We start from the raw sequence: 18,332 nt of genomic DNA, 5'->3' as shown, positions 1-18,332 counted from the left end.
GAAAGAGATGGAAGGAGTGTTTGAACTAATACTGGTCAAAAACTTCCTAAATATGATGAAAGACATGAACCTACAAAATTAGGAAGCTCAATGAACTCCAAGGAGGATAACTGAAAGATATTAATGCTGAAACATATTATTAAACTGACAAAGCCAAAGGGAAAAAGAAAACCTTGAAAGGAACTCATCATGTACTAGAAATTTAGAATCAGCACATCATATACAAGAGATTCTTAATAAGATTAACAACCAATTTCTCATCAAACCATGAAGACCATAGGATAGTGGCATGAGATATTCGAAACTCTGAGAGAAAAAATTTTCACCTAAGAATTTTACATCTGACAAAAAACCCCTTCCAAAAATTAGGGAGAAATAAAACATGACCAGATAAACAAAGATGAAGGAGTTCGTTACCTCAAAGCCTGCTCTATGAAAATACCTAATGGATTCCTTCAGGTTGAAGTGAAAAGACACTAAACAGTAATTCAATGCTTCGTGAAAAAATAAAGATTTCTGGTAAAGGTAAATGTGTAGGAAAATAAAAGAGCCTGTATTTAATTTTTGGTTTATAGCTCCACTTTTCTATTTCCTACTAGATTTAAAAAAGTAATTGTAAAAATTTTAAAATCTTTGTCACTGGGTACAGTGTATAAACATTTAATTTGTGACAGTAACAACAAGAAGAAGAAAGGACAGAGCTGTATAAGAACAGAAATTTTGCATGCTGTTGAAGTAAAAGTGGTATGAATTCAAAGTAAATTGTTAAATTTAATGTCCATGGTAACCAGAAAGAAAATTATCTTAACATATTCTAAAAAGACATTAAGAGAAAATTGCAAAATATTGAGAACAAAAAATCAACCAAAAAATATAAGGCAGTAATTGAGGAAATGAAGTACAACAAAAAGAAGGTATTAGACATACAGAAAATAAAGTTTTGAATGGAACAATTAAATATCTCCTTATGAGTAAATACTTTAAAGGTAAGAGGATAAAACTCTCCAGTCAAAAGGCAGAGATTGGAAGAAAAATAAAAGAAACATTATGTGAATATAGAATGTTTACAAGACACTCATTATAGGTCCATAGACACAAAAGGATTATAAATGAAATGAAAGAAAATATATTCCAGTCAAATAGTTACCAAAAAAGAACCAATTGTCAGAAAAAATTGATTAAGTCAAAACTTAAGTAGGCAGAAAGGATAGGTAGAAAGATAGATAGATAGATAGATAGATAGATAGATAGATAGATAGATAGATAGATGGATAGACAATAGATAGAAGTAGACAGAAAAGGGCTGATAATCAAGATGATATAATGATTATCAACATATATACTTAAACAACAGAACCTAAAACTGCATGAAGCAAACATGACAGAAAGGAAGTGTGAAATACATATTTCAACAGTACTACTTAGAGACTTCAGCACAAAACCCTCAATAGTAGACAGTACCTCTGGATTGATCAAAAACAGTCATAGAAATTGAAAAATGGTATAAACAAACAAAACCTAACAGACATATATAAACACTCCATTTATCAACAGCAGAAGATGCTTCTGCATTGCACATGGAACATTCTCCAGGATAGATCATATGTTAGGCCAGAAAATAAGTCTCAAAAAAGTTTTTAAAAGTTGAAATCATACAAAGTGTCTTTCTTGACTACAATATTGCAATGGTAGGAATCAATAAGAGAAGGACAAATGGAAAATATTCAAAAATGTGGAAATTAGAGAATACACTCCTGAAAAACCATTAGTATCTTATCAATGAGTTTTCTCAAAGCTACTTTCATATCCCTGTTCCTCAGGCTATATATGAAGGGGTTCAGCATTTGAGGGACAACAGTGTAGATCACTGAAGCCACTGCAGTGTTCCTGGAAGAATTAATTAGAGCAGAACTAATATACACTCCCAAACCTGTCCCATAGAATAGGAATACAACTGAGAGATGTGAACCACAGACGGAAAATACTTTATACTTTCCACCCACTGATGGCATTCTTAAAACAGAGGAGACTATTCGAATATAAGAGAAAATGATTCCACACACAGGAATACCACCAAATACACTGCTTGCAAAATATATCAGGATGTTGTTGATGAGGGTATCAGAACACGCAAGCTTGATGAGCTGAACAACTTCACAGAAGAAGAGGGGGATTTCCAAGTCTGCGCAGAATGTCAGCTGTAACACCATCAGACTGTGGAGGAGTGTATCCACAATACTAATGAAAAGGGAGACTAGAATCAGCAGTCCACAGAAGTTGGTGTTCATGATGACTGTGTACCTCAGTGGGTGGCAAATGGCCACATAGCGGTCGTAGGCCATAATTGCAAGAAGAAAATTTTCCAAACTAGCAAAAAACAGGACAAAGTAAATTTGTGTAATGCACCCTGTATAAGTGATGCTCTGACTCTCTGCTTGTATGTTGATCAGCATTTTGGGTATCGTGGTTGTACTTAAATAGATGTCAGTAAAGGACATATTGAAGAGAAAGAAGTACATAGGGGTGTGCAGGTGAGAGTCAGAGATGACAGTCAGGATGATGAGTAGGTTTCCCACGATGGTGACCAGGTACATGCATAGGAATAGAAAGAAGAAGAGAGGCTGCAGTTCCGGATCATCTGTCAATACCAGGAGAAGGAATTCTGAAACATCTGTGTGATTTCTAGGTTGCATGTTGCTGATGAATCAGGTGGAAAAGATGGGGTGACAAGAAAATAAAATTAAAAATCCTTAGATAATCTGCAGAAGCATCAACTGGGAACTTGTTAGAAATCAATAATGATGGTACTACTCCAGAGTTACTGCTGAAGAAGTCGGATGAGGACCAAAAATCTCAGTTTTATCAAGCTCTTGATGTGAATTTGACATATGCTAAAGTTTGAGAACCAGTGCTTAAAATAAAAAAATTCTGTATAATGTGAACCCAAGAGAATATTCAAATCTCCCACACTGCTAATTTATCCCTCCATCATCATCATCTCTCACTCTGAGACTGAAACAAAGAATAAGACATGGTGTTTCCTTCAGAAATGTTCTTGCCTCAAACAAATGGAAGGATGAGAATGAAGTTACCTAATGTCTCTTGTAGAATATGTTCCCCAAAACATCTAAGCATGCCTCAGAATCATCTGAAGGGCTTGTTAAATTACAGACAAGTTAGATCATGCAATCACTCTATGCCCATAACTTAGGTAAGGTGAGGTTACATAATGGACAGGATGTCTATGGGTAGTTCATGGCAACGACTATGTCTGAGATCAGATCATCTGACTGCTGAATTGACTAACTTGACTAAACTCTATTGATGCCTCTGTGCAGTACAGAATTAGCATTTGAAACCACCACTCAGATTTCATACCTCCCCTGCAAAATAGTTATATTTCATCCTGAAATGCCCCAAATCTCTTCACTTCCCTACAAAGTATGTTTACTTCTACCCCTGATGTATTATGTGGCAGGTGTATGGCTTCCACCAAAGTCTTTGCTCCGCACCTGAGAAAAGACTAGAAAATGTGTCCTATAAACTTGAAGCTCATAAGACTCTGCCGTGGAAAAGCTACTCAACTGCATAACCAATGGATTCCAAGATAAGCTGGAAAACGACGTCAATGAGATTCTCTGTTTCATCTGAAGGGGATTTCTTCACCTAAGGTTACAGGTGGCATATAATTTTAAAAAATGACTAAATGAGAGAAAGAATGAAATTAATAAGCTCCTAAGAAAACAGATGAAAATAGCTTCAATGTTCCGTCCTTGGAAGACAGAGACTTACAGATAAGGGAGACTTCTATGATACTTATAAGATAATCAAGCATCCTAATAGGATTGCCTCTGTAAAGCAGGGGTCCTCCCTCTAAAGGGGAAAAAAGAAGTGGCCATGACAGTCTTTATCATTTGATGTATTACTTATATTCAAACACTCTGAATTTAATCCAGACAAGCACTTGCTTTGCGAATGAGAAAAATTGTTCAATAGTTTTTGAACAATTTTTGTTCATAACTTTAAAAAGCCTGATGTCCTAATGTGTACAATGGGAATCGTCATACAAATTTATGGGGATGTTGGAATGATGAGAAATAAATGGAGGAAAAGCATCCAGCACAGTAGTCAGCATTAGAGACCCTCATATTGACATTTCCTATTGTGTTTTTTTCTGCCATGAGCAACAGCTCCTCACTCATTTCCCTCTTCAGAATAAAGCAATGGATGTGGCAAGTTGAGGAAAGAAAATAGAAAGAGAGCATTCTTGGACGATAACTGCAAATTTCAGGTATGAGTTTTTGAGTTGAAACTCCAGCTGGGATCCTTTATCATGTGGAAAAGGAATGAAGGCAATATGAATGATATCAATATTCATTTTCCATGAATATACGCTGAAACGTATAGCAATTAAGATGAATGAAATAATAAAAATAATCAGATATATGAATCCACACAAATGATGAAAGCCTACAAGAGAAGAAATTTTGTATAACTAGTCTACAGCATGAGAAAATTTTAAATATATTTTGGTCTTACGTAGATACAGTTATTGTAATTATGGGTTATTCAACTGAAACAAAAGTACAGAGTAAGAACAAAGAGCTTGGTATCCATCAGTCAAATTTATCTAACTAATAGATTTAACTATGCTCTCTGTAGGTGTTTTTATTGCAATATGTAATACAACTATGTGTTAAGTGCCTACATCATGTGTTTGAACAGTCTTTATTCTTTCCCTTCCCTGAGGGAAGCACTACGTGAAATTCATATACATTATTCTCCTGAAAATTTCACTATAATTAATTTTATTGTTCCACAAATAATTGCATTGTTTTGCATTTTAAGGCTTTATATAAATCAAAACATACAGTACATATCATTTACAATTTTCTTCCTTATGTAATTTATTTTTTATTAATGTTCATGTATTTCATCCTGCTTAATTTTTATCAGCACAGAGTATTCCACATTACTATTACATCATGTTGTATTTCTCCATTCTCAAACTGATAGATATTATGGTTCATGCCTTTCATCCTACAGATGTTTATTAATACACATACAATATAAAGCCATGCATGGGGGATACTATAACATTCTAGATGACGCTCTGTCTCTGGGATGTGGAGAACAAGAACTGAGGGGGACACAAAACAGATGTCTTCTATATGCATATTGTTTTGCTACTTTATATAAAGACCTGAAGCTGTTATAGCAGAACGTCAACATTTGTTAATTCCAGAAGGAGTTGAAGGATGGTCATATGTGTTTTTCATTATACTAACTCTGCTCTTCTTATATAAAATACCTGGTAACTTCATAAGGAGAAACAAGTGCACTAGGAAGGCAGCTAGCTAGTCTCTCTTTGTCTCCACTTTCTCCCCAGTGTCCTCGCAACCCAGCTGCAGAGATGATACAAACACTCTTCTATACGACGGTGTATCAAGAACCAAGAATAGAAATGACAGGCGAATATGACCAAACTCCCTCCCATGACCACACTGAATTCGAGTAAATGTCTGAATGACTTATAAAAATCATTATGTTTGAGAAGGGGCAGACTTCTCCTCAGAGGAAAACAGATGCTGCCATTTTTTAGATAAATTAGAACAGCAGACTGAGAACTGTCTGAGTATTGGCACATATGTACAAGAGAATTTATCAACAAGAAGACAATTTGGCTGCAGTCCCACGGGACACTTGGTTCTGATCTTTCCATGCATGTACCCTGCTCATTTCTTTACACAGATGAATTTGTAGTAAAACACTTGTCCTCACGACCAAAGCATTAACTAAGAACTTTACTTAAGTCCTTAAGTGGCTAGCATCACTATGAAATGATGCTCAATATATCACCTGGATATTGAAGACAGAAGATGTGTCTTCAGGAAGGGCAGAAAAACCAAGTGAGGCAATGGGATCCTGGCCAAGAAAGATCATCCCTGGATGGCGTCTCAGGTGTACTCCTTCCTGAACAGGCAAGGGTTGTTCAATAAGGTTGTCACAGGCTGACTCTTTACAGTCTTTATATCCCTGGAGGATCAATAACCAAAATGCCTCATTAGACAAATATTTTTAGTGTCATTCTGACATCTGGGCCCTGGAAATCCTTGAAGACCAAGACTAAATAAGAAAGAAATTCATAATGTCTAATCCCTGACCTTGTTATGCCAAAAATACACCATTCACCTCTCTCCACCTGTTCATGTTTACCTCCATTTTACATATCTTGCACACATGTACGCACACCTTTTGCTAATGAATTCTAAGCTTCATATTTTTTAATGACAATAACATTTATTTTTTAAATGTTTTTGTTAATTGCAGTAACATTGGATTATAACATTATATAGCTTTCAGATGTACATCATAATGTATTTCAAATTCTGTGTAGATTACATCATGTTCCCCAAAAACTACTTATAGTCCATCCCCTCACATGTGAGCCTAATCGCCCCTTTTGTCCTCCCCCTCCTTCCCCTATCCATTCTCCGTGGCTATGTGTTTGTTTGTTGTTGTTTTTATCTTCTACTTATGAGTGAGACCATACGTTATTTGACTTTCTCTCTCTGACTTATTTCACTCAGCATAATACCCTCAAGGTCCATCCATGTTGTCACCAATGGCCGGATTTCATCATTGCTTATGGCTGAGTAGTATTCCATTGTGTGTAAGTGCCACATCTTCTTTATCCATTCGTCCCTTGATGGGCATCTAGGTTGCTTCCAAGTCTTGGCTATTGTGTACAGTGCTGCAATGAACATAGGGTGCATGTATCTTTACGCCTTCGCGTTTTCAAGTTCTATGGGTAAATATCCAGAAGTAGGATAGCTGGATCATATGGTAGAGCTATACTTAATTGTCTGAGGATACTCCATACTGCTTTCCATAGTGGCTGCACCAGTTTAAACACCCACCAGTAGTTTATGGGAATTCTCTTCTCTCCACATCCTCTCCAATGCTGGTTATTTCATGTCTTGTTGATTATAGCCAATCTGACCAGAGTGAGGTGACACCTCATTGTAGTTTTGTTTTGCATTTCCCTGATAGCTAATGATGTTGAGCATCTTTTCATATGCCTGTTGGCCATCCATATGTCTTCTTTGCAGAAATCTCTGTTCAGATCTTTTGCCCATTTTTTAATTGAGTTGCTGTTTTTTATTTTGTTATTGAGCTAAATGAGTTCTTTGTATATTTTGGATATTAACCCCTTATCTGATATACGGCTTGAAAATACCTTCTCCCAATTGTTAGGTTGTCTTTTCATTTTGTTGATGGTTTCCTTTGCTGTGCAGAAGGTTTTTCGCTTGATGTAGTCCCATTTGTTCATTTGTTCTTTTGTTTCCCTTGCCCAGTTATACATGGGACTTGAGAATATGCTGCTAAGACTGATGTCAAAGAGCGTACTGCCTATGTTTTCTTCCAGAGGTTTCATGGTTTCGGGTCTTACATTCAAGTCTTTAATCCATTTTTAGCTGATTTTTGTGCATGGTGTAAGCGAATGGTCTACTTTCATTCTTTTGTGTGTGACTGTCCAGTTTTCCCAACACCATTTATTGAAGAGACTCTCCTTTCTGCATTGTATGCTCTTGGCTCCCTTGTCAAATATTAGCTGTCCATAAATGTGTGGGTTTATTGCTGGGCTCTCAATTCTGTTCCATTGATCTGTGTGTCTGTTTTTGTGCCAGTACCATGCTGTTTTGGTTACCATGGCCTTGTAGTATATTTTGAAATCAGGGAGTGTGATACATCCAGCTTTGTTCTTTTTTCTCAGGAATCCTTTGGCGGTTTGCGGTCTTTTGTTGTTCCATATAAATTTTAGGATTCTTTCTTCTACTTCTGTGAAAAATGTTTGAACTTTGATAGGGATTGCATTGAATCTATAGATTGCTTTAGGAAGTAAGGACATTTTAACAATGTTAATTCTTCCAATCCAAGAGCACAGAATAACTTTCCATTCCTTTGTGTCTTCTTCAATTTCTTTCAACAATGTTTTATAGTTTTCATGTACAGATCTTTCACCTCTTTGGTTAAGTTTATTCCTAGGTATTTTATTCTTTTAGTTGCAATTGTAAATGGGCTTGTATTCTTAATTTCTCTTTCTGCTCCTTTATTAGTGTATAGAAATGCAACCAATTTTTGTATGCTGACTTTGTATATTGCAACTTGACTGTATTCATATATTGTTTCTAAAGGCTTTTTAGTGGATTCTTTAGGGTTTTCTACATATAAAATCATGTCGTCTGCAAAGAGTGACAGTTTCACTTCTTTTCCAATTTGGATCCCTTTTATTTCTTTTTCTTGCCTGATTGCTCTCGCTAGGACTTCCAATACTATGTTAAATAAGAGTGGTGACAGCAGCACCCGTCTGGTTCCTGTTCTTAAAGGGATAGCTTTCAGTTTTTCTCCATTGAGAATCATATTTGCTGTGGGTTTGTCATATATGGCCTTTATTATGTTGAGGTATTTTCCTTCTATACCCATTTTATTTAGAGTTTTTATCATAAATTGATGCAGTATCTTGTCAAATGCTTTCTTTGCATCTATTGAGGTGATCATGTGATTTTTATACTTCGTTTTGTTAATGTGGTGTATCATGTTGATAGATTTGTGGTTGTCGAACCATCCCTGCATCCCTGGAATGAAACCCACTTGATCATGATGTATGATCTTTTTAATGGATTGTTGTATTCGATATGTAGTATTTTGTTGAGGATTTTTGCATCGATGTGGATCAGTGATATTGGCCTGTAATTTTCTTTTTCTGTGTTGTCCTTGTCTGGTTTTGGTATCAGGATAATGTTGGCTTTGTAGAAGGAGTTAGGAAGCCTCCTCTCCTCTTCAAATTTTTGGAAGAGTTTGAGAAGGATAGATATTAAGTCTTCTTTGAATGTTTGGTAGAATTCACCAGGGAGGCCATCTGGTCCTGGGCTTTTATTTTTTGGGAGGTTTTTAATTGCTGTTTCAATCTCCTCACTGGTGATTGGTCTATTCAAATTCTCTACTTCTTCTTGGTCCAGTTTTGGAGGGTTGTATGTTTCTAAGAATTTATCCATTTCTTCTAGATTATCCAATTTGTTGGCGTATAGCTTTTCATAGTATTCTCTTATTATCTTTTGTATTTCTGAGGTGTCCGTTGTAATCTCTCATCTTTCATTTATAACTTTATTTATTTGAGCCTTCTCTCTTTTGTTCTTGGTGAGTCTAACTGTTTGTCAATTTTGTTTATCTTTCCAAAGAACCAGCTCTTGGTGTCGTTAATTTTTTCTTTTTTTTGTAAGTCTCTATATCGTTTATTTCTGCTCTGATTTTTATTATTTCCTTCCTTCTGCTGATTTTGGGGTTTGTTTGTTCTTCTTTTTCCACTACCTTTAGATGTGCTTTTAGATTCTTTGGGATTTTTCTTGTTTGTTGATGTAGGCCTGAATTGCTATTAACTTCCCTCTTAGAACTGCTTTTTATGTTTCCCATAGATTTTGGCTTGTCATTTTCATTTGTCTCCAGGAATTTTTTGATTTCTCCTTTGATTTCTTCATCGACCCAATCCTTGTTCAGTAGCATTTTGTTTAATCTCGACATTTTTGTGGCTTTTCTGGTTCTCTTCCTGTAGTTGAATTCTAGTTTCATACCATTGTGGTCAGAAAAGATGCATGCTATTATTTTGATCTTAAATTTATTGAGGCTTGTTTTGTGATCAGTCCTGGCGAATGTCCCATGTACATTTGGAAAGAATGTGTCTTCTGTGGGTTTTGGATGGAATGTTCTATATATATCTACTAAATCCATCTGGTCTAATGTGTCCGTTAAGGCGAGTGTTTTCTTATTGATCTTCTGTTTGGATGATCTATCCATTGGTGTAAGTGGAGTGTTAAAGTCCCCTACTATTGTTGTGTTACTATTTCTCCTTTTACGTCTGTTAATAATTGCTTTATATATTTAGGTGATCCTATGTTGGGTGCATAGATATTTACAAGTGTTGTATTTTCTTGTTGGATTGTTCCCTTTATCATTATATAGTGCCCATCTTTGTCTCTTGTTATAGTTTTTGTTTTATAGTTTATTTTGTCTGCTATAAGTATTGCTACCCCCACTTTCTTTTCTTTGCCATTTGCATGGAATATCTTTTTCCCTCCTTTCACTTTCAGTTTGTGAGTTTCTGTAGGTCTGAAGTGTGTCTCTTGTATGCAGCATATACATGGGTCTTGTTTTTTTATCAAATAGGCTACCCTATGTCTTTTGATTGGAAATTTAGTCCATTGACTTTTGAAGTAGCTAGTGATAAATATGTATTTATTGTCATTTTGTTACTTTTTTCTGGGTATTTTAGGTCTTCTCTGTTCCTGCCTTTTTCTCTTGCTCTCTTCCCTTGTGGTTTGATGGCTGTCTTTAGTAGTTTGTTTGATTTCTTTTGTCTTACTTTCTTGCTTGCTTATTATGGGTTTCTGATTTGTGATTACCATGAGGATCCTATTTAATATTCTATGTATATAACAATCTATATCGAGTTGATAGACTGTTTAGCTTGACCTCTTTCTAAAAGGTCACTTTTTCACTCCCCTCCTCCCACATTTTATGTTTTTGAAATCATATATACTGTCCTGTTTAGTGTGTGTCTATCCATTACCCTCTTATCATTGAAACAGGTGATTTTAATACATTTGTCTTTTAACCTTCATATTATCTTCACAGGCACTTGATCTGCTACCTTTAGTATATTTTTACCTTTACAAGTGATTTTATTGCCTTTTCTTTTTTGGGGGCTGACAATTTTTTTTATCTCTACTTGTGGTCATTGTTTTCCCATTTAAATAAGTCCCTTCAGCATTTCCTGTAGAACTGGTTTCTTGGTGATAAACTACTTTAATCTTTGCTTGTTTGGGAAGCTCTTTATCTCTCCTTCCATTCTGAATGACAACCTTGATGGATAGAGTATTCTTGGTTGTAGGTTTTTTCCTTTTACCACTTTAAATATGTCGTGCTATTCTCTTGTCGCCTGTAGGGTCTCAGCTGAGAATTCCACTGATAGCCTTATGGGCTTTCCTTTGTATTTCACTTGTGGCCTTTTTCTTGCTGTTTTAGGATTCTCTCTTTTCTTTAATTCTTGACATTTTAATTATAACATGTCTTGGTGTGGGCCTCTTTGGGCTTATCTTGTTTGGAGCTCTCTGTGCTTCTTGTACTTGGATGTCTGTTTCCTTCCTTAGGTTAGGAACATTTTCATCTATTATCCCTTCAAATATATTTTCTGCCCCTTTGTCTCTCTCTTCTTCTTCTGGGAAACCTATAATCTGAATGTTAGTATGCTTGATATTGTCTCAGAGTTCCATTAGACTGTTCTCATTCTGTCTAATTCTTTTCTGTTTTTTCTGTTCAACTTGGGCGATTTTCTCTAGACTTTAGTCTAGTTTGCTGATCCATTCTGCATCCTCTACTCTGCTATTGGTCCCTCTAGTGAGTTTTTCATTTCTAGTATTGTATTCTTCATTTCTGATTGGTTCTTCATATTTTCCAGTTCTTTGCTGATGAGCTCACTGTGTTCATCCAGTCTTCTCCCTATATCTGTGAGCATCCTTATGATATTTTGTTTGAACCCTTTGTCGAATAGGTCACTTATTTCTGTTTCATTTAATCCTTTTCGGGAGGTTTTGTCCTGTTCCCTTGCTTGGAAAGTATTCCTTTGTCTCCTCATTATGCCTCATTCTCTGTGCTTATTTCTATGTATTAGGTGAGTTGGCTATGTCTCCTGATCTTGGAGAAGTGGCCTGATGTATGAGATGACTTATAAGGTCCAGCAGTGTGCTTTCCTCTCGTCACCTGTCCAAATGATCCAGGAGTGACCCCTTTGTGGGCTACTTGTGTCCTTCTGCAGTGGCAGGGTTGCTCTTACTGCAGGAGCACAGGGAGTCTAGTCTTTCCTTCCTGGGCCAGCTGTTTGTAAATTCGGTTAGGGGAGCCTCAGCATTCTTGGCTACAAAGTCTATCAGCACACTCCTGTTGCAGTTCTCCTCTTAATTGGGTAAGTACCCAGTGTAGCTCATTGCTAGGCTCAGGGGCTTACTGTTGAGATAGGCCTCAGGCTTACAAGGCTGTTGTCAGTTCTCTTAGGAATGCAGCAGAGTGGGGCTGGCCCTAGGCAGGGCAGCACTGAATTATTTCAGGCTTTGGAAGGTGGGGCTGATCCTTTTTATGGCTATTTGTGAAGCACAGGCCTTCTGCCACTGATAAGCCTCACCCCCCACAGGACCACACACACCATCAATAGAGTCCTGCACACTCCCCAACCCCATGGAGTGTACCCCAATGCTGCACTGCAGAGGCCTCCAGCTCTCCACCAATGCCCCCTACAGTTCACCTGGTCCTCACACTGACCCTGCCACACAGAGAAGGACACACTCACCTGCTTGTAGAGGATCAAGGCATCCAGCCAATGCAGGCCTAAAAGTAGCCTGATGGCTTGCTGTTGGGTGGGTCTGGTCCCTAGAGTGGGCTGTCTGACCTGGTTGAACTGGATTAAATCTGTGCTCTAGTGGTTGTGGCAGATCCCTGGGCTAATAGGCCAGAGGAAGAACCTCAATGGCGCCCACTGCAGTCTGTGTCAGCATGCCTGGACCAGTTCAGAACAACGGCCCCCACCAATGTCTCACTCTCCAGAGAGGTACCTCCACTCACCAAGATGCCCCCAGAGCCCACCAGGTGAGTTTTATTTCACCAAAGGACTGCCAGCCTTCTCTCTGGTGATTTTAGGTTGCTGCAATGAGTGAGTTTGTGCATGGGACCTTTATGATGTGTGTCATTTTGGCTTTCAGCCGATAGCTTTTCTGGGGGTATCCTCGCTGCAGTTAACAGCCAGTGAAACCAGACAATAAGACCCTTGTCTCAGCTGGGCTGAGTCTGAAGGATGCTTATAGCCCCTGCTTGGGACCTAACTCCTCCGGGGGGGCTGCGTACCGTAGGGTGTCTCCCACCTGACCAGCAGAGAAGCTCTGCTGCTCCCAAAGGTGGCTTTTTTCCTCTCCAGCAGGAATTTCTTCCTCTTCTTCCTTAGTCAGGACTGTCCCTTGTGGGGGTTCTTTTTATCCAGTTTTCAGTTTTCTCTGCAGGGTAATTTTTCCAAAAATAGTTGTACCCTGATTGTGTTTGTGGGAGGAGATGAGTTCAGAGTCTGCTTATGCCTCCATCTTGAGATCTCTGTGCTTCATTTTTAAGACTAAATAATATTCCATTGAATGTTTAGACCATATTTTGTTTATCCAGTCTTCACCATTGCCGACCCCAGTGCCATGCTCCACAGAGAAGCCTAAAAGATTTCATCACTGAGGAAACCAACAGCCAGCTCAGCTGCTACAGATTCCTCACAACTTTCATCATTAAGTGCCCTGCAGATTTTTTACTTCAAAGACTCAAACAGCTTGAGTCCCACCTCGTCTCCACCACCATGGTGACTTGGTCCTAGAACCCAGCATGGCCACTAAGCACATGCCAACAGCTAGCCCCAGCCCCCACAGTTGCACATGAACACAGAGCCAGCCTCATTTCCTGTCACCAGCCCTGACTCCCATCCACACCCAAGGATTTCCCTGCAGTGGCACAAATGTATAGCACTGGTCCCACAGAAGCCACAGCTGTGCATATGCAGGTAGACTGCCTCCACCCCTGTTGATGGTCTCTGCTGTCATGCATGCACTAATAGCTGACCCATGGCAATGGGCCCAATGCTCATAACCATGTAAGTGTCCACAGATAGCTTATGCCACCTAACAGAAAACTGCTGCCAGCACCCACAGCAGAGTGCATGCACACGGCCAGCTCTGGCCATCAAAACCGCCTGTCCTAGTCCTTCATCTCTGGAGGTGCTGCAAGGAAAAAAGGTTATTCAAACACAAGGGAAATTCCATAAGGTAATCAGCCAAACTCCTTTAGGCCAGAAGAGAGTGGGATGATACACACAAAATATCAAAAAAAATAAAACTGCCAACCAAGAATACATTCCCCAGCAAAGCTGTCCTTCAGAAATTAAGAACATATAAATATAAAGATAAGAACAGAGATAAATGAAATAGAGACCAGAAAACAATAGAAAATATAAACAAAACTAAGAGCTGGATTTTTGAAAAGATAAACAAAATTGACTAACTTTAGCTAGACTAAGAAAAAAAGAGAGAAAACAAATATAATCAGTAATGAAAGAGGAGACATTACAGCTATTACCACAGAAACACAAAGGGTCAAAGGAGACTACTATGAACAACTATATGTCGACTAATTGGATAACCTATAAGAGATGGACAAATTCCTAGAATCATACAACATGCCAAGACTGAATCATGAAGAAATAAAAAATCTGAACCAACGCACAATGAGCCAAGAGTTTGCTCAATAATCAAAAACATCCCAAAACAGAAAACCCCATGATTACATGGTTTCATTGTTGAATTATACTAAACATTTAAAGAAGAATTAACACCAATATTTCTCAAATTCTTCCAAAAAATTTCAAGAGATGGCAACAATTCCTAAATCATCTCATGAAGACAGCAATACCCTGACAACACCATGTAAAGACATTACAAGAAAAGAAAATTACTAAGTAGTATTTCTGAAAAATATAGATGCAAAAATCCTTAACAAAATATTCCAAAATTGAATCCAACTCCACATTAAAAAGATTATGTGCCATAATAAAAGAGTATTTATCCAAGAACTGATGGGTGGTTCAACATAAGAAAATTAGTTATTGTAATATATCACCTTGATAAAACAAGGGGGAAAAAAACACACAATCAACTCAATTGATAAAAGGAATTTCATAAAATCCAAAACCCATTCATGATTTAAGAAAACACTCTCAGAAAACTAAGTATGCTAGGATAATTCCTTAACATGATAAAGGATATTTATGAAAAACCACAGCTAACATAATACTCTGTGGTGAAAGACTGAAAGCTTTCTTCCTAATATCATGAGGAAGGCAAAAAAGTCTGTTTCACCACTGCTGGTCATCACTGTACTGGAAGGTCTAGCCAGAGCTGTTAGTCAAGAAAATGCAATAAAATGCATCTAAATTGGGAAGGAAGAAGTAAAACTCTCTATTCACAGGGACATGATCCTATGTATAGAAAATCCTAAAGAATCCACAAGGAAGCTGCTGAGCACAGAACTCCACAAAGTTGCAGGACACATGATCAACACACCAAAATCAGTCATGTGTTTATACGTTTGAAAGGAATATAAGAAAGCAATTTCATTTAAAATAACATCTTAAAGAATGAAACCCCTGGGAATAAATTTAACCAAGGAGGTGAAAGACTTGTACATTGAAAACTAAATCATGGCTGAAATAAATTGAAGAAGACTTACATAAATGAAACAATATCCCATGTCAATTGGTTAGAAAGGCTTCACTGTTAAGATATCAATGCTATTCAAGTAAATCTAGAGATTCAACACAATCCCTCTCAATATTATTTTTGTGTAGAAATGGAAAATGCCTTTTGTGCAGATATGAAAAAACTAATCATCAAAATCATGTGGAATTGCAGGGGGCTCCAAATAGGCAAAACGATCCTATAAAGAACAAAGAACAAAGATCCTATAAAGAACAGAAACTTTCTGAATTGAGATTTGAACAAGTTGTGGCAGTTCTTCAAAAGCTAACTGAGGAATGACCCTAAGACTCAGCAATTTCACTTCCAGGTATATTGCCAAAGAATTCAAAAAAAGGACACAGACAGATACTTCCACATCAATGTTCAAAGCAGTATTATTCAAAATAGCCAAAATATAGGAACAACCCAAGTGTCTGTCAACAAATAAATGGATAAGCAAAGTGTGGTATGTATGTATTTACAATGGAATATTATTCAGCAATAAAAAAGAAAAGTTTTAAAACATGCTAAAACTTGCATGAATTTTGAAAAAAATATGCTAAGTGAAATAAGCCAGACAGAAAAGAATATATGTTATATGATTCCACTTTTATGAAATATCTAGAGTAGGAAAAATCATAGAGACAGAAAGTGGAACAGAAGTCGCCAAGTACTGGTTGTGTGGCATTAGAGTGAGGAGTTATTGTTAAACAGCTACAGATTTTCTGCTTGATTCTTGCAAACATTGTGGAAGCAGATAGTGACAATGGTTTTGCAACATTGTGAATGTAATTTTGCCCCCACATCACACACAGAAATCATAAAATTGAAAATTTTGTTATATATATTTTATCACAATAAAAAATTAGACTAAAATGTACCAAGTATTTTAACACCTTTATGGAACATTACTATCAACTTTTCCCAATCTCAAAGAACTGGACTTGTTATATTTTTCCCACATTATGGACAATTTGTTGAAATTATGGCCATTGGTTATCAATGTTCTTACAGTAAACTGTGAGTTATCATGGAAGCAGTCAAACTGTATTATAATGTACTTATAATACTTGTGAGTGTAGTTAACAGAAGTTAGGACTTCTTGGTTACTGCAATAAACTTATTTTTAGCTGACTGGTGTGCTACATTAATTAAGATCACTTATATTGATACAGAGTTTAAATACAAGGCCTATCGATCAGAAGATAGGGCCCAGAAAGAGACCAACACATAAATGAGAAGTTTATGCAAGGACATAACAATGAATTTAAATTCCTGCCAAACATCGAAGACAAAAGTAAATCCCAAGAAGGGTATTGTTTCAAATGTAAAATCAAAAACAGTAAAACCTTCAGACTGTAGTAGCTGAAGTTTCCTAAACAAGACCTATTGAAGACAAGCCATTATGAAAAGTATTGGCAAATTCAACTACATTAAAACTAAGCACTTGGGACTGGCCCCATGGCTGAGTGGTTAAGTTTGCACACTCTGCTGTGGTGGCCCAGAGTTTCACCAGTTTGGATCCAGGGCATTGACCTAGTATCATTCATTAAGCCATGCTGAGGCAGTGTCCCTCATAGCCAACCTAGAAGGACTTGCAACTAGAATATACAACTATGTATTGCAGTGATTTGGGGAGAAGAAGGAAAAAAATGGCAATAGATGTTAGCTAAGGGACATTCTTTAAAAAAGAAAAAATAAAACTAAGCAATTGTGTTCATCAAAAAAATTAGAACTATAAAAGATAACAGAAAATAAGGCACACACCTAAAAGCAATTTTCAATGCTTATAACTAACCAAGAATAATATTCTTAAAATATAAAGAAATCATATGAAGCAATAAGAAAAAATAAGTACTAGGAAGAGATATTTAAGAGAGCAGAAAATACATATCTGAAAAGACTATCAACCACATATTCATGAGACATATCAATTAATGAAATTATTTTTGCAACCATTAAATTATCAGTATGCTTAAAAATACATTGGCTATGATGTGGATCACCAGGACTTTCTAATCTATCTTTAAATTTGTTCGATGGCTTAGAAAAATTGTTTTGAACTACTGAAAGAGGAAAGGTACTCTCTTATATCCAATATTTCCAACAAAATGATAAAATGCTCTCTCATTTCCGCCAGAGAACATATAAGAGAATATTTAAACAAGTTTATTCATAACAGCAGAAAATTGGTTATAAAGAAATGAAATTTCCATCAATATCAGATAGGACTTTTATTTTTAAAATATAACATAAATAATGTAAAAAGTCCAGAGTACTGGAAATGAATGAGTTACTGCTACCATCAACAGCACAGTTGAATCTCAAAAGGACTAAACAAGGAAAGCAATCAGGAACAAATGCTATTCATATACTAAGATTTAACAAGTTAGAAAACAGACAAATTTATGAATTTGACAGGAATACACACAGCGGTGATAAGTCAATGATGTTTAAATCTATTACCTTTTTTACAGAACAAATAGAATCAAATACTGGAAATCTTTGGAATTCAACCTAAGAGAAGAACTTCAATGAAAACGATAAGTACAGAACTCAGGATAGTATTTGCCACTTGAGGAGGCAGAGTGATGCGAGTGGGAGACACTTCCAGTGGATTCTATAATGATGGCATTACTCTATTTTTACCCCCTGGATAGGTATATATGTTTTCATTATGTTGCTATTCTTTCAGAAATACAGCCAGATTTGATGTATTATTTAGTATATATTATATAAACAAGTAAAGTTGAGGAAAGGCCTCCCACATTCTTATTCTAAATACATTCTCCCATATTCTTTTAACATTGAAGCCATGCATCCCAGACTTCAGAGGTCATCAGAATCTCATAGAATGCTTATTTAAAAGTCTCATTCCTCACATGTCTCTGTAGAGATTCAAAGTCAGTAGTTCTTGAGTGAGGTCTGGAAACCTGACGTATGTGCAAAGGCCCCAGGTGATTC

At 36.8% G+C, this 18,332-nt stretch overlaps 1 protein-coding gene across 1 annotated transcript; it reads right to left on the bottom strand.

Moving 5' to 3' along the window:
* Positions 1–1,739: 1,739 nt before the first annotated feature.
* Positions 1,740–2,693, bottom strand: LOC106823671 (olfactory receptor 7G1-like). The gene has a single exon (XM_014829489.2). It carries the CDS (start codon positions 2,691–2,693, stop codon positions 1,740–1,742), a length of 954 nt encoding a protein of 317 aa, XP_014684975.1.
* Between the last annotated feature and the right edge of the window lie 15,639 nt (positions 2,694–18,332).

This window comes from Equus asinus, chromosome 20, assembly GCF_041296235.1.
Source record: "Equus asinus isolate D_3611 breed Donkey chromosome 20, EquAss-T2T_v2, whole genome shotgun sequence".
In the NCBI taxonomy this organism is placed as follows: domain Eukaryota; kingdom Metazoa; phylum Chordata; class Mammalia; order Perissodactyla; family Equidae; genus Equus; species Equus asinus.
The sequence above is the reverse complement of the archived record's forward strand: the minus strand, read 5'-3'. Positions and strand labels throughout refer to the sequence as shown.